The 20,573-nt window shown below is 37.5% G+C and overlaps 1 protein-coding gene across 3 annotated transcripts; it reads right to left on the bottom strand.

Moving 5' to 3' along the window:
• On the bottom strand, positions 1-20,483 carry MRE11 (MRE11 double strand break repair nuclease). Of its 3 annotated transcripts, XM_086739632.1 has the most exons (20): positions 20,265-20,483; positions 19,839-19,953; positions 19,185-19,317; positions 18,127-18,287; positions 17,415-17,502; positions 16,370-16,511; positions 15,210-15,324; positions 13,933-14,118; positions 13,102-13,273; positions 12,280-12,360; positions 11,588-11,714; positions 9,643-9,746; positions 8,008-8,181; positions 6,774-6,836; positions 5,598-5,805; positions 4,725-4,808; positions 3,674-3,729; positions 3,156-3,223; positions 2,684-2,762; positions 1-1,537 (listed from the first exon to the last, which is right to left on the bottom strand). In XM_086739632.1, the coding sequence occupies exons 2-20, from the start codon at positions 19,856-19,858 to the stop codon at positions 1,487-1,489; spliced, it is 2,112 nt and encodes a 703-aa protein (XP_086595758.1). In that variant the 5' UTR covers positions 19,859-19,953; positions 20,265-20,483; the 3' UTR covers positions 1-1,486. The 3 variants fall into 3 exon arrangements, with proteins under 3 accessions (XP_086595758.1, XP_086595759.1, XP_086595760.1); XM_086739633.1 differs by lacking the exon at positions 4,725-4,808; XM_086739634.1 differs by lacking the exons at positions 19,839-19,953; positions 20,265-20,483 and having other exon boundaries at positions 18,127-18,268.
• Positions 20,484-20,573: the final 90 nt, after the last annotated feature.

Raw genomic sequence — 20,573 nt, 5'->3', positions numbered from 1 at the left:
TTTACTTAACAGAAATAGTTTATTTAAAAAAAAAAAAAATATCTAGACCCTCACCTTGGAGAGTATTTACAGCAGCTTTTTAATTGCATAGGTAATATTACAGCTTTGACAGCCCTTAAAGAAAGGAAAGAGCCAGACTACCAAATTATTTGCTGGTACCTTAAGAGATCCCACGGCTTTGTACGTTGCTACTAAGCTCTACGCTAGAAATTTACAGGTCTTGATCATTTTTTTTGAAGTCTCCAGGAAGCTCAAGGCTCATTTAGGTTCCCTGCTACAACATGTATGCAGACAAAGTAACAACAGTCACGTTCAGTGAGAGCCAGGGAAACACAAGTGCTCAATCCCATCTCTTTGAAGGAGAAAGTAAAAATGCAAAGGCATGGCTGCAGCTACTCAATGCATTTAGTGCTCCTCTGACATGCTGGGGCAGCTGATGAACTCTTCTGGTCTTCTCCTTGATTAGCTCTAGTGCTTTAGAAGAACATTTTTTTGGGGAGCAGGGTACACAGAGCGGGAAAGGGAGAAGGAGGAATAGGTCTAGGTCTTGGTTGCCTCAACAGAAAGAGTGATTCCCCACTGTGAATACCATACTGTGTTTTAAAACCCACATTCGGAGAATATTTGGAAAATAGTGATGACATTTTAGGAGGGTTACTGAGGCAGTGGGCTGAGGAAACAGATACCTGAAAAACGTCAACTAAGAAAAAGGTGAGAGGCAATGTCCTGCCCACTACTGGCTCGATGGCTTTATTCTTCAAGCAGCATTCCTGGTGAGGCTGTAAGGTTCTAGCCCCTACATCTTATTTACAGGGTAAAAGCTGACAACGCAACTCAATCTGAAGTCTTTGGCACTTCTTGAATTACAGAGCAGAATGCATTCCCATACAGTACAACATCTAATAACACTGCATTAGTGGGTTTAGTTCTCCTAACAGAGCTGAAAGTACTAGAACGTTTTCCAGCTTCAATACTGAAAACTGTATTTTTGGGTCAAACTATTACTCTTCAAAGTTCTCAGTTGTAGCCATAGAAAACTGCAAATAAGGACAAGTTTCGTTATGCTGACCAAGTCCGTGTCCCATACTTGCGTACTACTGTGAATTTACTCCTCTGCAAAATCTAAGCCCAAAAGATGGAGTTTTCTATAAAAGATATGATCATTATTTACACTGTCATCCCAGAAAGAAAACAGGCTTTTAGATGTTTTAAACTAACTTGCAGTTTCAGGCAGTATTTCAGAATATTAAGACACTCTAGTCTAATCCATCAAGAAACACAATACCCAAGTCATACCAAATTTGATGCCATTGGGGAAAAAAAAAAAAAAAAAAAGCAAAACACCAAACCAAAAACATTTCCTACACATGAAAACTGAAGGCAAGCTGTCGTTTATAGAGAAATGCCATATAGAGAATGCCTTGCAAACTGCCTTCTCTTTTCTTCAGTAACTTTCACGTTTCTCTCTTGTACAGTGAGCCAGAAATCACTTCGTTCTTCTTGACATTGCAGTGCTTTTGAATGGATCAAATTCATCCTGCAATTTATAAATAGGTATGAATTACTAGAACTAGCATGCATTCAGAGTCATAAAAAGTCAAGCCATCTTTAGATTAAACTAGAAAGCCTGGTCACATTATTCCGTGTTTTCTGAGAAACCTGTTTTTGTTGGTTTTGACATGAAAGACATATTCCATTGATTCAAAAGTCCAGATAGAAACTGAGTTTAAATCAATATGATCAGAACAGCTACTCTGAAATGAGGAACACTCTATATTTCAGGTGTGACCTAGGAAAACACTGTCATGAGCAGCACATACCTCAATGAAGTTATGTCCATGTTCATATCACTCATCATAACTTACTGAGATTTGCATAAATCAAAAATACTGTTTTATTTTGCATGTACAAGCAAACATGTAGTTTTGTATTTCAGGTACAAGAAGAAGAGATAGTATAGGCGAGAGAAAGGACAAGAATTTAAACATCTGACATTGTTAAGGCTGGGATCCTGACATACATGATAGTCTGCTAGTCTGTGAAAACAAACTGCACAGCGCTGGACAGTATCATGTGCATGCTATTCAGTGCAAAACTGTGAATAAAGTTCTCCTTGTTTAATTATGGAAGAAACCACTTCCTAGCAGTTCAGATATATGCTGCAAAATCAGATGTCTTAAACTTGAAGATAGTGTTCTAATTTTTTTTAAGTGTATTTACATAACAACTTGCAACAATAAAACAATAAAGTGCCCTGGAAAACAGTCGTTTTAAATGCAAAAAATTAAAATTCTTCCTTTTTAAAAGAAAAAAAAATACATAAACAAATTAAAGGACATAGCCAGGCACTAGAAGAGATTATGATTATTTTCTTCCTCAGGCAAAATAACCAATTCCACACATTTCAGGAACAAAAATTAACTGATTAACAACTGAAGGGAAAAAGGACTCGATATTTTTCTGAGGTCTCTTCTAGCCTTATTTTTGATGATCATGTAGATATTCTAATTAAAGCTGGTTGCAATGACCTAAGCCTTGTCAGTGAAAACTTAAAAAAAAAAAAAAAATCAATTTTACTCTGAAAGGCTTTATTGAAATAGTGGTAAAACAGTAAGCTACAGAAACTTACACAAAATACAAAAAAAAAAAAAAAAAAAAAAAAAAAGACCACTATGTACCATACCTCATCTGACTCAAAATCAACTCCTCTAGATGTCTGGCTCTGTGAACCTCTTTTACTAACTGAAGGAGTAGTTGACAACCTTGAAACACACAAAAGAGAAAAAAAAAAAGCATCCATCAGCATGTTCTCAATTACCAGACACTCCAGTAACTTTCCCTTCAACTTAGATTTGGACCACCAATACAAAGATTAAGAATGAAAAGAAATAGCAATAAGTAGGACGATCCAAATTCTCAAACTAACATATTAATTCTAAAGCTCTGACCTAGCTTCTCTCAATCAGTAGACCAATTTATTGTTATAGAAAGATCATCCACATGAATAGGTAAAAATTTATAGAAACTCTCTAAATAGTGTTATGACTTTCTTAAAAATCTGTTTTCCCAGGCAGTGGATCAGATCCCTGGCCCCTGCTGACTGCCAATCAGCAATAAGGCAGTCGTAGTAACATTCCTGAAGCAAACACACCGACCTTTGATTTACTTTGGAAGAAGGAACAATGGACATGTCTTCTATATCGGAGTCATCATCTATAATAACCTGAAAAAGTGATAGAATTTATAAAGCTTTTTCACAGAATTTATTCTTACAGAGATATTACAGTACTATAGCATAGAAATATTTTTTTTTAACTACACCTACTTCGCTATAATGTACACCTGACAGGGCACCAGGCTGGAACTGTACAATGTGCAAATGCAGCACAAGTTTTGCTCTTCAGATCTCTGACCTTGCAGAAACCCACAAATACACATGTACATACACGCTGTATCTTAGACTATGGTCACAAATAAAACATGGTCTTTGTTTTTCTCAGACAAACCTCCTATAAAAAAAAAAAAGGTACAAAAGGTCTACAAATTAACATGCTGGAACTGATAGCTTGGGAACATCCGCTGGTTTAGGTCAACGTTTTGACCATATATTTATTTTTCAAATCAGAAGACAGCAAAAGGCAGCACAACTTCATTCATGCAAGATGCTTCTTACCTCAGGGGAATATTTAGACGAATTCAAGGAGGACTCTGGTTTCAAAGACCTGAAGGCTAGAATAAAACAAATGTAATATTTTTGAAGTGTTGTACAATAAAATGCAAACAATGACATATAATTCTTTTTATTTAAGAACTGCTTAGCATGCATTTCCTCTGCAAAATACCCTGTAAAAAACTAAAGCAACCCCCCCCCCATAATTTAAGCGTTTGCTAGAGTCTGACAGCCCAGGGGTCTGTAACCCTCTGTGCAGCGGCAGGTGCTTCTCAGTCTGGCTGAGAAATCTGCAGTAACTTTGGTTAAGAGGAAGGTAAAAATATTACTATAATTCATATTCCTGTATATCTAACACTTAGTGTAGACACTGACACATCTGCCAATATTGTTATCTCTGCAGTATTTTAGGACATTTGCCGAGCAATTTAAAATTTAGGTAATTTGCTGATTATTTTGAAACTTGCTCTACCTTTGGGTATCTTGTGTGGGATTCATGTGTAGATTTGTGAGCAGTATTTTTTTCTCTAATACTCAGATCACCTAAGCTGTTTCCTCAGAGCCTGTCCCCTGTAGCAAGGAAGGGCCGCTCTCAGAGATGCAGCTTAAATGGCAAATAAATTTCTCTTCCCTAGTACAAACTGGCATTTCTAAAACTCGCCATATTGCAAGTCTAAATGGATTTGCATTAAAGCTTATGAGCTTGGAAACATCAGTCAAGTTTAAACATTTTATCCACTGAGGAATATTCTGCATAGAATAGATGCTATTAAGCCACAATCTTTCTATGCTTATTCCTTAGGGAACTGCATACAGTTCCCTATTTCCAGTTCGACTCAGAACATTTCATGGCTGCAGGGTATCACTATTTTTTCCCACTCCATTTTCCTTTCTCTCATCACTGTTTGTTATTCTATTTCATTAGAATCAAAAGAATCTCTCACAGCTGTATTGGACTAATAGAAATAAAGACAATTAAGGCACTTCATCGTTAAAGAAACACCTTTGTTACAATTTCAGAGAGATTAGAGTAATGGATAGATCGAAGGCCTACCATCCATGATAGACATATTCTTAGCAGGCACAGATACAGGCTTGTAGGTTCTGCTGCTAGTAGCTGATTCTTGGCTAGTGCTTCCTGTAGGGATAATAAACAATATGCAAATCTGATCAGTGGTTATTTTGTGGTTTTTTTCCCCCTTTTAGTCTATCCTTAATGAGCGTGAAGTCACTTAAAAACATACACTCCTCTTTTCTCCTTCACAAAACTAGTTTAAAGGCATTAACTAGATCAGTCCTGCTTTTGTTTCAACTCATCCAGCTCTTACACCTTTGGGCACATTACTGAGATAACTCAAAGGAGTGTATTACTGCAAGACCACATATTTTCTTTTTTTTAGTTAAATATATATTTACAAATAATGAAAGTATACACATAATGGAAGTACTGCTATCACTGTAAAAATGTACCACACGCAGCTAAGGAGCTTTTAAATTCATTTTGCTTAGGAAACATTCCCAGTTTTCTGTCACTAGAAATAATGAAGTCTCTTGTAAACTGCATTAGGACAGAGACAGTCCGTACCTCCTCTCTATACTGACCACCATTAGCAGTAAGAAAGGTTTATCCATGCCCTTCATAGCACAGACCTTCCTAATAATGAATCTTTTAAGAGTCTAGTATGTTTCCATAGCGGGCAAGCAAGATATTTTTCTTTTAATCACGTTGTGAAAAAGTCACAACTTAAACCTTGGAAGACAGTCATGTGTATGTAATACGATATCAAAAATATTTGTGAATATTTTTTTTCCAGTAGAAGTCCTTAAGCAACAAATTTCCACCTGATGGAAGCATCAGAAGAGAGTTCCCTTTTAAATTAAAAATAAGTCAGTAACTGTAGTACAAAGAACGTGAAGTTTTTCTTACCTCTTCCCCTTCGAGATGAACCTCTTGCTGACGAATTTTGTCCTCTTGCCCTACCTCTTGCCCGACCTCTTCCTCGGCTCAGTGTTGCAGGAAGGCTATCATCTGAATCAACAATGCCTTTCATTCCTGTATCCATGAGTTCTTCATCACTGGAGGCTCCGACAAGAACTGTGTCCTCAGATCTGTGGGCTCTAGCCCTGGTGATTGCCTGAAATGGAACAGACAGTGCTATAGGAAAAAGAATCTTAAATGATGAAATGCACCAGTGTTAAATTCTACTTATGATATATCTTTCTAAACCACTGAAGCTTAAAAAACCCAAATCCACAGCTTTACGGAAGGTAAAGAAGTCTGTCAAAAAGCAGGGATAGTATTTAGTCTATTTGATTTAGATGTGCACCCATACGTAGTTAGCTAAGCTCTCGGAATGGGGCTAGTTAATATGACACATTGCCAGTGGAGTCTGGTGAACAGCTCAGGTCATCCTATGCCATTGCTGTGTGCATCTGCTCAGAGGAAGCATCCTCTGGGCTCCACTGACTTGACCTTCATGGATGACAGTGGGTGCCTAAGACAACTAGTTCATGTGAAGACACCTCAGATGAGGAGAACTAAATCTCACCCCAGGTGTTCTTTTTTTCAAAATTTCACTCCAGTCCAACATAGCTTGCAAAGACAAAGGAACACCAATGCTGTCAGTGGTTGGCAATTCTCTTTGGAAAGACATATGCAATCTAGATATGAATCTCTGGGACATCTAAGACGCTAAGATTGCTGATGAGGACAACAGCACCTAAAGGTTTACCAATAGTACCAATTTGTTCCAGTAACATCGCTCAATACAGCCATCCACTCATCCCCTGGTGATGGGATCACAAATAGTTTAAGACAGATCTCTGAAGGTCACCTGCCAGGTCTAACCTCAGTTCAAAGCAAGAACAATTGAACATTCAGGTTTGCAAATTTGCACAAGAAAAGAGAACTCAAAAGCAAAATTAAGCAGTAGTTGATGCACATATTATACCAAGGAAGATTTCAAAAGGACTTACTAATCTTCCCTAGGCAGACAGGGACTTTTTGGCAAGGATAATGTTGAAGCATTGCTAAGTGACTTCATTCATACGCAGAAGTCACCATTCTATTCTTCAGCCTATGTTCAAAATTCAAAGGAGTTACCTCACGAACTTCTTCATCCTCTTCTTCAGTGTTCTTTTTTCTACTCTCCCTAAATTTTCGCACCTGGAAAAAAAAAGTTCCCATCAAAATAACAGTTCATTTCATATAATAATCAAACCACAGTATGTGAGAAGTCTTGATGACTGAATTACTAAGTCAAACTCAGGCGAGAGGTGAAGAGTGCAAGAATAACTGAACAGTTTGTTTTGAGCCTTTTCATGCTGTCCTACAGTTTAAGAATTCCCATTCTATTAATAACTGGAGCTACATCACTGAGGAGAAAAAAGCTTTGGACATGGTGAAAAGCAGGAGATACTATGTTCAAGAGAAGTAGAGTATACGTAATTTGGCAGTCAGGGACAATGAAATATGAATAACTGTAAAAGATGGAGTAGAGCTAAGGAAGCAAGATAGAAGACAATGACATTGAGAAGAGACAAACGTTGCAATATATGTACAACTAAGACAGCGCATCTTGTCAAGTATGCAAAAAGATATGATGGGTGAGAAGGAAAGAAGACACTAGTCCAAAAGACAGACACACAAAAAAAAAAAAAAAAAAAAAAAAAATCCCCAAAATGGCACAGAAAGGCTACAGGCACTGATTGTTTATAGTCTCTGTCAACCCCTCATGAATTAAAGCAATTAGCAAGAAAACAGGTAGGTGCAACCTTCCTCCCCCACAACAAATTATTCTTTGCACAATGCATAGTTAAACTGCAGAACAACTTGTCATACAATGCTTGAATTTTACAACTGGGCACATGCTGAAGCTCAAAAAGTTCAGAGAAGTCTATTACAGTTTACTAGATACACATAAACCAGGTTTGTCTCTGGGAAACCCTGAGCTGCAAACAGTTAGAGCTAGCTGAGCATCTCAAGAATAAGTTTCCTTTTTGCTTGCCCTGTTCTTGTATTCTTCCCTAAGCCAACATGAAAAAGCTAAGAAGAGATTGTATCTACCATCTTTCTCACAGTAGAGAGATATAGTGCTACCTATATATGCACCTGTGTGCAAATAAAGTGAGAATCAGTATAAAAACCCCATTTTCAATACAAGCTTTCAAACTATGTATTTGAAACTTCATCACCATATTTATTAATGCCAGAAAATGACTAGAGGTAAGAGTTGCACATGCTCCACACACAGGAAAATCTATTAAACCAGGCTTGAGCACTGTTTTTTCTACTATTTGTCTTGACCTCTAAGGAATTAACATTAACAGAATATTACCTCCTCATCTATTTTTTCTTCCTCTGCATCAGTGCGACGCTCCTTAAGAAACCTCTGTGTTTTTTCTAGTTGAAATTTCACCAGCTCTTCTATGGCATCTTTTTCCTCTTTGTCCACAAACTCTTGCACTGCTTCTCCCATTCCTCTTTCAGTTAGAAGTGAAAGCTGTACTTTCTTTATAATTAGGGAAAACATTTTGTTAAGAAGCATCTGCCATCAAAGAAACTGAGGGGTTTTTTTTCTTTTTTTTTCCTTTTCCAAAGAAAACAAGAGTTCCAGCTGTTTCAGACAAATATTACATTAAGTTGGTTCCAAAAACAGTAACATGCACTGAAGATTTCAGAGAAAAGCACAGCAGTAAGCAAACATGTTACTCATCATAATACAGTTACAATCCTTTTGCTACTAGCATGTTACACCTACTTAACTGAGTATTTTCCAGACTTGTCAAAGAAAAAACATAAACAGTAAAGAAACTACAGTACAAGTGATATTTAAAATAATTTGTCTGAAATGTATTGCTGAGAGGAGAGACAGTAAACTGCATTCTTTCATAGCTACTCTCCTTTTTTTAAACTAAGGATCAACTTGCAGAGACATAAAAACACTATTAAAAACAGGCCCTGAATTATTACTGATGCTAAATTACTTAGTTTTACCGTAAAATTCTAACATTAAAAACCAGCAGTTACAGAGCAGGGCAAACTACTTTTACAAAGTATTAAAAGCTATTAAGCAGAAATCTACTCTATTGAAATGCAATTCTGAAATACCAGTAGTTCTCACATGTTCACCCACATGATATTCATCAAGATATTCTACATTAAGATATTATTCTACAATAAGATATTACTATGGACACTAATTAGTAAAAGTAGTAGATACTACTAGTGATGTTTTGCAGCCATTCCCTTCTCTACGCTCCTTCCCAACACAATAAGAAGAGACATTCTGAGAAGGAAACCTCCATATGGACAGTAATGTGTAAATAGCAGCCTCTTTTGTCTGTAAACTACAGCACAGATAATTTATTGGTAATAAGCCCTATAGATGCTCCCAAACAATTTCTGATCCTTCCAGGTGCCTTTTGGCATTTTTTTTGAGGGTTGCATCAGAAGCATTAAACCTTCCCTGAAATAATGCTGCACAGAGGAATAAATTTTACACCTGTTATAAAATAAGAAGTTTACAAAGAAAATTAAACAAGCATCTCAAGTGAATGACTGACTGTAATGATGCAGAACGTTAATTTCAGCAATTAAGTTTTCTTCCCAAGGAAAAAAAAAAGTTTGCTAAAGAGATAAATAGCAGGGATTTTAATTCCCAAGCCTCAGCTTACCAGCAACACTGGAACTGAAAAGAGTTTGGTATTTGTTTATTAGATATTTTTAGTCTAACATTTTTTGAACTTCCAGCTACAGCCTCATGCCATGTGTTCACACACCCTACACAATCTAATCTAAGACATATATACTTCATATAGGAATTCACATACAATTACATACGAAATAAATTCACTTCTCAGTGAATGTCAGTCTCTTCAGGGCTCACTACTTCAATTAAGAAAGTAAAAAAGATAAAAGACTATATTCCATTAAAAAAAAAAAAAAAAAATCACAAAAGGTAGAAAGATACCTTCTCTGCTGTCTGAAAATATTGCTTTACAAGGTCTTCCACTCTCAGTGTCATGCCCTCAGAAGCTGGCCTGCTAACCAGTTTTCCGAAATTAAGATCACTGTCTAGAATAGAAAAGCACAGTGGCACTGTCACTCACATTTGCAGCTTTTAATTATTATCATCCTACTGACAGTAATAGGAAAAAAAGGTTAATATAGGTCTCTTAAGAATTGCAGTCCCTTTTATGTGCAAAGGTTTATCGTTCTGTTGAGTCTATTGTCTGGAAATACAGGTAAACATAACGGATGCAATAATTGCACAAGTCAACACCACCTCTAGCAGACACAAAATGTTCTTCTAGCTACTAGATGTATGCAATTATAAATTGAAGACTATGTCCTGAAGGTGATTATAATTGAACTCTAGAAGATCAAAACCAGAAGAAAATCAAAGTACCCATCAAAGCACAAGGGGTTTTTGGTTTTTTTTTTTTTTGATAAGTAACTCTGTTACTAGAGAAGAAATTTTCCTGCACAGCACGCTGACTTGATTTTCAGCAGAAAATGTTCATAGGTCATTAAGGCTGCCCCCCATTCTCAGGCAGCAAGGCAGGAATGACAGAAGAATGAAAGGGATAATCAACTGAGCTTACCATATACCACACAAAGTAATATAAAGTGACTTGCATAGCAAGCACAAAAATTTGATTTGTTAGCCTTGTTACAGAAGCAGCTATGACAAAAGAACCAATAACAACTTCTGAACTCATGAAGTCTTAACAACACCTGCACCGAACCACAGCATTACGTGCACATGTAGTGAAAATTTTGACTGCTTTACTGGCCACTTCCCTTGTGTTACAGGATATCTAATAAAGTAATGCAAAGAACCATGGTATTCTTTTTACATTCCCTTCCTGAAGCTGAGATGCTCGTTAAGTAGGAAAATTAAAATGAACTGATGAAAGATAGTGACAGATGTAGTAGCTCTCTTGTATTCCTAAAATGTTAACGAGATTATACAACTATTAAAAAAAACAACAAAGCAAAATAAAACAAGGTCAATACAGTATAAATTAAAAAACCTCACTAAAAGCAGTTTTTATTCATGAAACATGATGCTTTGAACTTTATAAAACTGACAGTGTAAGTAAAAGCTGTCAACGGAATTAGAGTATTGCAATGCGCTAATATGTAATATTAACAGTTATTCAGCACAGTATGTTCTTGTGCAAGCTCTGTTTTCATTAGTGACTATTACAAATCCAGTATTTGGGCAACATCTATTAACCGTTTATTAAAAACACTAGGTCCAGTGAGAAATTCTACAATAGTATCACCTATTATTTGTTTTGCACAAATGCTTGAATAGAGACATACCTGGAACAGACTAAAGAGCCAAGAGCACCCCATACACATGATTAATTAGGGCAAACAAAATGCTGTTGTACATTCAGACCATTTAAAAAAAAAGAAAAAAAAATTACACAAACATCTCTCAAGCCCATCCCCTCCATTAGTATTTAAAGTATAAATTAATTATGACAGTAATTAAAAAAAAAAAAAAAAAAAGAAAAAACACAACACCTGCCTCTTTTCCTTCAGAGTGCCCAAAAGCAACCATCTCATTCTGAGAAGTCTCAGGAGTGACATGTTTAATGCCTTTCATGGTAATTATCACAGAATCATGGCGTAACTCAGTCTGCTATGGGGCTATATGCATTACTATAAGCAACTCAATAATATTTGAGGCCAAAGAAAAAAGAATTATTTATGAATAACTGTCAGAAGATGCTGTGATGAATATCAGAATTTTAGACAAACCCAGAAGTAGAACAGAAATAGTTGTGCAATATTTATACTTAAATGAGACTATGCATCTTTACTCCTCCTACAACACATCAGATGGTAGACACCAAGCCTTAAAACCAAGGAAAGTCAATGATTCTTTCCTTTATAATTACCATTTTTCTCTTTTTGTTCACGATGCCTGAAAAAGTGTATGATGTCTTTTGGGTTAGCCACCCTATCCAGGTACTTCTGGCTAAAACGATGGACATTGAATGGTTCGAAGCCCCCTGTATAATCAACCTAAGAGAAGAAAGGAAAAATTGAAATATGAAACAAGCAGAAATAGAGAAGCCACACAAATCGAGATGAGTTTGTTATCCTTCAAATTAAAAATCAAAGTAAGAATTAAGTCAACTTATAATTAACGCTTTACCATACTATGGAGAATAGTTAATAGATAATAATAGCCAATAAATAATATTAGCAGAATAGCTAACAACAGCCCAGATTCATAACTTGTTCCTAACTTGTTTCATTTACTAATCTTCAGGAAAGTTTCCATAAATTAGGTTAGGAAGAAGCTCAGGATAATACGACTTAAGAAGAACTTCTCTGCAAATAGCCACTTTTGATCCCCTTACTCAAACCAGCAGAGAAGTACACTTAGGACCAATCTCATCCTTTACCACAGAATACTAGTTATACCACAGACAAATAAAATCATCGTATGAAGGTGATTTATATTCACTTGTACACAGCAAGAAATTTTATATATTATGTGTTTATACAAAAAGCATGACTTCGCTTTGAAGGTTTTCACAGTGACTTTTCAAAACAAAGCAATCCAAATGGAACAATTTCTTACTCGTAATCTTATGAGAGGCTTCTCTGGCTGGCGTGGATTTCCCAAGCGTTCTCTTTCTGCGTTGTCCAGCATCAATTCAACCTATGAATTAGAATTAGAAATTCAGTTCCACTTTGTTCTCTTAGAGATGCCTGAATCCTTCAAGTATAACTTAAAACATATTCAGCGGCAGGGGGGAGCTATAAAAATAAATAATTAGAGGATGTGCTCTCATTCCTGAACTCACATATGTACCAGTATGCAGCCAAAAGCTGTAAGAATGAACAAGAAAAAAAGCCATAATAAAAGGCTTATCTTTCAGATATAGCATAGTCTAGAAGCATCTACATCACTGATTACTCATACTATTTTACTGTATAGCCATTATCCTTTGCTAAATTTCTAGTTCCGGGGAAAAGCAGGAAGAGACTTATACAGACCTAAGAACCAAGAGCAACTAATAAATCTGCTTAGTTACTCCTGCCACTTCACACTGGACAGCCCAGCTCTCAGGGTTTAGGTACGCGTATTCATGCTGGTTCCAAAGCGCACATGCAGCACTATCCCACTCTTAGGTGGAAGTTTTTTGTACAAAGATGATACGGACCCCCATAAAGCAGCTCCAGGCTACTTTAACAGGTCACCCCAGTCAAGGAATCTGGAAGCCAAGCCTGTGGTGAACGTCATGGAATTAGTCTCCTATGGAAACATTGCCTAAGCCCATCTCAAATAATAATACAGGGCAAAACATAAGATTTCCCACCTTCCAATCTCAAAACCAGTCACAGATCACATTCCCCATCCATACGCTGTTACCCATATACTGTTAGCATTACAAGTCACCTTTTCCATGCAGAATGCTTGTATTGCCTGAGTTACTTTAGGATTGTCAGGATTAAAAAGATCTGGGTGATCAGCTAGAACAATATCCTCCATGTGGAACGTTCGCACTGTCTCGAGAGCAATCTTCTGCATCTTCATTTTTTTCCCCTTAACATGCAGCAAACCAATGTGTCTAGAAGGAGAAAGGTAACTTACTAGAAGATAAACTTAAGAGAATAAGGGTATATTTTACGATGCGAGTTATAGAACACTGGAACAGGTTGCCCAGAAAGGTGGTGGAGGCCCCATCCCTGGAAGCGTTCAAGGCCAGGCTGGATGAGGCTCTGAGCAACCTGATCTAGTCAGGGATGTCCCTGCTCCTTGCAGGGGGGTTGGACTAGATGACCTTTGAAGGTCCCTTCCAACCCTAACCATTCTATGATTCTATATATATTTTTTTTTAATTCATGTTTCAGTGACAAAAGTTCAAAAGCTATAGGAAGTTCTCTAATCTGTACTTCAGGGTTGGCCCTGCCAAACTTCATTTCTATTGTATCTAGATTGTGCATGTTCCATACACAAGCACATGTACAGTTCCTTGTATTCCAATTTATCAGGATGGAACTCCTCCTAGACAAGTTCCATGTGCTTCATATGTTAGGTTTAATCCTAAATAAAGCAAAAGTTATTCCGGGCACTGATTCCATCTACTCCACGTGTTATCTCACACTCTGAAGCTAATCCACACACTAACATAAGTCCTTTCATACTTAATAGCAGTATTTTTTCTTTCTCAACACAACACACGAGAGACATAAGGATAAACGAGAACAAAAAGAAAAGATCACACACTTCTTTGCAGCTTCTCCGGGGGACAGGGATGTCACCACTGAACTTCCTGGCTGAGAAACATAGAAACATTGCCGTTCATTCTGGAACGGAGCTATTTTGCACTCGTGTTCGTGACCCCACACAACAAGATTAATAAAGTCATCTAAAAATTGCTCTGGAATGTAGTTGGTAGCTCCATGTTTGCTCCTGTTCAATAAAAGAGAAAAATAATTAGAATGTGTACAGGCACAGATGGGCAAGGGGGGAGTGAAAGATGAGAAAAACATCAGTGTTATTCAAAGTGATAAAGAAACTCCAACAAAAACATCTGATGCACATTTCACATCAGGTACTCTTCATCTTTATTCCTTATGCAAATGTTTAAAGTGTCTGGTTAAAGAAAAAAGGCAACTTACACAGCTCATTCTTTTCTGCTCCCCTCTTTTTATTTGGATCTCCCTTTTCTTCTTTTTCTATATGTACACTTTTATAGCACCTCATGGCCTTTTTTGGTTGAGGGTTTTTTTCTTTTTTTTTTTTTGGTTGGGTTTTTTTTGTTTTGTTTTTTTTTTTTTTTTTTTTAAGGGTGGAGTCAAAACTACTGAATTAAACAGATATGGGACACATCACCCCCCATCTCTTTCCAGAAGACAGAGGAGATGGAGAAGGAGTGAGCTCCTTCAGCCTACCAGACAGAGATCAGTACACAGGGTTTGAACTGTATTTGTTTACTTCTGTCTCCCTGTTACCTGCAGATGAGGATTGCACTCTTATTCAGGAAGAACTGTAAGAAAGCATTTGGAAAAGAACTGTGCTTGTTGCTACTACCACTGCTGGGAGAAGTGTGTAAGCAGAACGAACACATGCTACCTATCCTCTATTCAAGAGAAACTGTAAAGCGTAGCAGTGCAAGTGAAGAGATGGTACTTGTGAAATTTTTGTTCAAACTAGGATAGAAAATGCAATATGAAATGTAATAGTCTTTCAAGCTCTAACAAGCAGACCAGACTTAATGACATGCATATCACACTACAAACTCTTCACTGTACCTAACTGTAAGAGTCTGGGAAGAGATTTACAAATATTCCCAACTCATTCAATTAAACTCTTTTCCTTTATGATTGTTATGTAAGAAGAGCTGTAGAACAATGCTTTCATTTGAGAAAATCTTAAGAAACTGGCTACTCACAAGAAGCACCAACTACCATAGCTGCCTTTCTCACCTATCCTTTTCAAGGCAGTTTAATGAAGTAACTCAGTAAGTTTAAAAGTCAACATAACTCATTCAAGACCATTACCTATTTTGATGAATCACAAACAAGTTAAACCAACTATCTTCATCTTCCTTTGGTCTCAGCATGGTTACTTGTTTATTGACAAACATACGATACAACCTCTCATCTGGAATAGCTCCTGGAGCAGACAAAACAAAACATAAAATCATTTCTGTGCGGTAAAGCAATTTTTTATAGCATTTTTATTAGCAGCTCCATTACAAAGAGCATGAAGAACACAACTTTGTTCCAAGTTCAGATTTTCATTTCATTACCTAAGAAGTCTGAGGCATGATTATGAATTTCAACAGATCAAAGTACAAATTGGCTATTTTAATAGGTAGACTTCTGAAAATAAGCCATTTTGACATGAAATCTACCTCTAAACAACTGTTAAAAGCAGTTTCATTAAGTACATCTGGCTTGAGACCTCTTGCCAGTTTTCTGTGCCAAACAATTGACTATCGGCAGAATTAAAAATATTAGAAAAGGTGCTTTGTTTCTTGTTGACAGAATAAGAAGTGTGTTTTGTTCTAAGGTGGAGTCCAAAAAACAGATACTACTGAGTACGGATGGAGTTCTTAAATATACTTTGAAATTCTGTACCAAACAAGAAACAAAGCACGAATTCTGCAAAGTTTGTGCTTTCCCACACAGCAGGAAAAAGTCTGCAGTACTTCTGAACTGTTTATCGCCGATTCCTTCCCTGATGTTTTTAACAAGGAAAAAAAACCCAAACCATCCATACTCAGGGTTCATGATGCATTTCAATAAAATCCCATATGGTGAACATACAGTGTTTAAATTTTACCTAAGTAAGAGGAAGTAAGCTTAATACAAAACAGTGAGAATTCAAGACTGTGATTGCCCTGACTTGATATACAGGCACTATCCATGGCTAACTTAAGCAGGGTTCATTTAAGATCAATAAAAGTCTAGAAATAAAGTTATTGCAGGATTTAATTCAAAATTTAAGAAAAAAGCAAAGGAAAAAAAAAACCTGGCAGCCAGTGACAATGCAGTAGGAAGAGAAACTTGACCCTGTCAGAGAACTGATACACTTTAATTTAGCATTACTTTCACGTTTGTTGCAGCACTGCATATTTGTTCCAAGTTAATTTAGACCCATTGAGCCTCAATAATACATGAACCCTCCAGCCACAGTCTGGCAGTCTAATACTTACCCAAGCCATATAGAGCAATTTTTGTTCTACCCTTACGCAACAAAATGGGACTAATATCTATTTTCTCCACAGAAGTTGAGCGTCCAAAGTGATTCAACAATCCTGCACAGCTTAAAATATCCAGTGCACACAGTGCATCTGCCTGTAGAAAATATTAAGAAACAAATATACAAATCTTGAACAGAACATTTAATCTTTAAAGTCTAAGTGAAACTGTCTCAAAAGGGAGAGGGAATATCTTTCCTTAAGTAACTTCTGCAGCTGAAAAACCCCGCTACATATATTAGCTTTTTTTTTAGTACTCATGGGTAGAGAAGCAAATTCCTTACAAGTCCTGCTTCATTTGAACAATATGAAAAGAACATTAAATCATTCAGAAAAACAAAACCAGAAAAAAAATCCCCAAACAGCCAATGTCTCTAAATTACCACAGAAAATTATCTGGTTAAGCTAACTACTTCCTAGTAGGTCCAAAGTTAAACTTGTGTTATTAAAACACTCATCTCCATGATACACTGTTATTTGATATAAACTGCAAAATTATTAATTCAACACAGGCGCTTTGCTGCTTTCTAAATGTCCTTTTCCTGCTTACTTTCAGTTGTTGATTTTTAAACTAGCATTTCTCCATTATTAAATTATCTTCCTTGAAAATATAAAATGCATATGCACAAGTGAAAGTATTAAAATTCCCCTTCTTTAAGGAAAAAAACTTTCAGTCTCTACAGATAAAATTTGTTTTAGAAACTTTCTGAAAGGCCGCCATTTCTTGGCATCATAGACAGTGATTCTGCTTTCAGTGACAGAAATCTACATAAATTAAGAATTTAAACATAGTTCATATGGATGCCTTAACTTCTTTCCATTCTATTTTTTAATGCCACACTTAATTAACAGAATTCCTAAAGATACACCAAATATTTATGCGAAGATTGGAGCAACTGACTAGAATTAATCTGTTCTCCAAGAACTTTACTTTTATACATGTCTCTATTTCTATAAAACTATTTTTGTAATAACAGTATAGTACAATTATAATAATTACCCCTGTGGGATCATCATGATTGCCATGAATACTAAAAATTGGAATACAAATGTTGAGATTTTTATCCTGATAATTCACCCATGGAAATCTGAACAAGAAGAGGAAAAAAAAAGTTAAACTATATCTGCAATTCCCAATATTCTTTCCAAATCAACATAATCAGAAATACAACATGACAGCAGCACTAATATGTACATTGGTGGCTATGAATAAGCTTCAGCTGCACAGCGTAAGAAGATTCTTACTCACGGACTGGAACAGCACTTCCCACTGGGAACAGGGTAGCAAGGAGATCCTATTGTTTTAGAGCAAGTCTATGAAAAGGATTGTATGACATGTTGTCTGGTATGTGCAAAAGCAGTGGACTGGGCTGTGCAAACTCTGTTTACACACAAAGAACTCTGCAGATTTTACCACAGCAATTCATGTAAATTGGTTTACTTGCACTGTACTTGCAGGATATAAACTATATATTATATAAACGTATCAAATGTCACAACACATTCAGAAGTTTCACAAAAAATCGCGTGCATTCCTTTACAGACTTATATTGTAAAAGATGAGAAATGAAGTGATCCTCTAAACTGTCCCACAGAAACAGACCTCAAACTACAAGGTTCCAGTCACAGAGGGTATAAACCATAAAGACCACAACACATTCACTCAGTACACAAACCAAACCTTACATCATAATTTATAGGAACATACTTACTTGCTATAATGAAAATTAACTGCCTGATCACTCAGAATTTCAAACTGAACAGGACGATCACCCATGCAGTATTTTCTTAGCGACTCCAAGCAAGAGTGTACTGTTTTTCTGGAAGGTTTGTTTTCATGAAAAAGGTCCCCACCTAATAAAACAAAGTCCACCTGTATGTAACAAAAAGCTCTATTATTTTAATACAACATTTAGCATTACCTTGAAAGACTTTAAGCAAACTGTTTAAAGTATTTCTTTTAAGGATTTCCACATATCTCCTCATATCTGCACTTCTAGGTAAAACGAGTTAGTAGTATCTAATTTCCTCATGAATCAAACATTAACTAAATTATTCATTAAAACTAAATCAAACCCAAAAAGACCCATTTATGAAGAGCTACGGAAGAAAACAACTGACAGTGTTGGAAAAAAATAACCATGAAATGTTTTAATAAGCGTCTCCAGATTGGCTCCTGAACACTTTCTTTGACAGGCACGAGGAGATATATTGTCTTTTCACTGCTGTGGTACCCAGTGGGAAGAGCTCAGTAGCTATCACCACAGCACTTTGAGAAGGTACTGGTTTCAGTTTCTGTATATATTTAGCTTTTGAAAAAGAATTACAGAAAAAAATTCATCAACATTACAATTAATTTGACTAAAAAGCATTCAATTCTTAAAAACAGAAGCAACACTTTAAAAGTTTGTAACTTTTTTCCCTACTTTCTGAGTTGTCTGAAGTCTTTGTATCATTACCCTCACTCTCTCCAATTATTTTCCCTTCTTGCAGAGACAAACTCTCTCTAAATACCATGGGAACTGGTGCAGGCACACTGAAAATACCGTTAATGTAATCAGGGTCATAACTTAGCAAGAAAGCTCTCATAAAGGAATAGGTATCCCTTTTACTGAAACAGAAATGAAACTGGTTGCAATAAATAGTTTAGTTTAGTCATTTCATGTTATATAACTAAAGCTTGCACCAGGACTAAGCTTTATAGCTTCCGGCAGGTTGGAGCGTATTTTTCACAGTCTCACTCCTTCGCTTCCCAAAAAGCAGTACTTACTTCATTCTTTTGAGCATGGTCCAGAATTTCATTAAAAGTTACAAATGTATCATTTCCACGCACTGGATCCTTCTCCAAATAGCCAAGATGAATATCGGTAGCAATAAGTATTTTAAAGGTATCTTCATCATCCCTGAATGAGACAGGAAAACTTGTGTTAGAGAGCAATATACTTAAGGATGTCAACACAGACTTCATTAAGGTAAGCTGTTCTGTCCAAAATCATTAAATACACTGGAGGTTTGTTATAAAACTCTATCAAAACATAATTCCTGTAATAGTCTCAAAACATTTCACTACTTTGTTGCAAACAGCACTTCGCAAAAATCAATCAGTTTGAAAACTGGGTTATCCCAATCAGTCTATTCCAGTAAAGGGCTACAACCACCTCTCTGAAGTATCTATTTGTAGAATCATAGAATAGATTCAGTTGGAAGGGACTAAAGAATCCCTTTCTGCCTTTAAAAAGACTCGGTGAACAACTGTTAAATTTCTCTCTTTGCACTGGTGATCTACGCACATATGAAAGCAAGCATAAGGACCTGAGGGAAAACATAAATGCTGATCGGAGTTCTCCTTAACTTATTCCAAAGACACAAGAAACTTGCTATCTGATGACAGAACCGCACAGAGCTGCAGACGAGAGGAGCTTACTGCGAGTTGACGGCACTCATCTTCGTGCCACGACTCTTCACAAAAAGGCTCTGGACACAGCTTGGTAGGTCAGGTCAGGAAGTCAGTTTCTAGCTTCACGGATGCTATGTAAAGCCTAACGCACAAAAATACAAACGAATTAGAACGAAGGGCACAGTGAGCCGAACGATCAGTGACCCAGGCTTTTATCAGTAATTCCTGCTTGCAAAAACCCTCAGGATGCGGGCAGATCCGGGCTGGGTTTAACACCTGCACAGGGCGCCCGGGCGCCCCGCCGCTCCCCTCCCCGGTGAGGCCACGCGGAGGCAGGCAAGGAACGTGCGACTTCACGGGAACGGCCGCAAAACGTGACCGCGCAGGAGGGAGGGCTGATGGGCATGGCGGCACTTGGGTCCCCGGGACGAGCACGACCGCCAAGGGGCTCACCGTCGGCTCACGGTAACGGCGGCAGCAGTCGGCCCGCTCCCCCTCAGGAGCGCGGGGTAGCCACCAGCACCCGAGGCGCTGCCCTGCTCCGAGAGGAGGGTTACGGGGGGAGGCCGCGATCCTCCACCGGGGGCCGGCGGACAAGGCCGAAGCTGCCGCCCGGGGCCCGGCCCGGCCCGCCCCGTCCCTCACCCGCGGCCTAGCGCGGCCACCGGCCCCCGCCCGCCGTTCCCATGGCGCTGAGAGGGGCGGGGCCCGGCGCTAGGGGCCCACGCGCGGCTCTCGCGAGAGCTCACCCCACGAGGCCAC

This window comes from Chlamydotis macqueenii, chromosome 1 (assembly GCF_036417535.1).
Source record: "Chlamydotis macqueenii isolate bChlMac1 chromosome 1, bChlMac1.mat, whole genome shotgun sequence".
Taxonomy (NCBI): domain Eukaryota; kingdom Metazoa; phylum Chordata; class Aves; order Otidiformes; family Otididae; genus Chlamydotis; species Chlamydotis macqueenii.
Note: the sequence above shows the minus strand (reverse complement) of the source record. Positions and strands in the feature narration are given on the sequence as shown.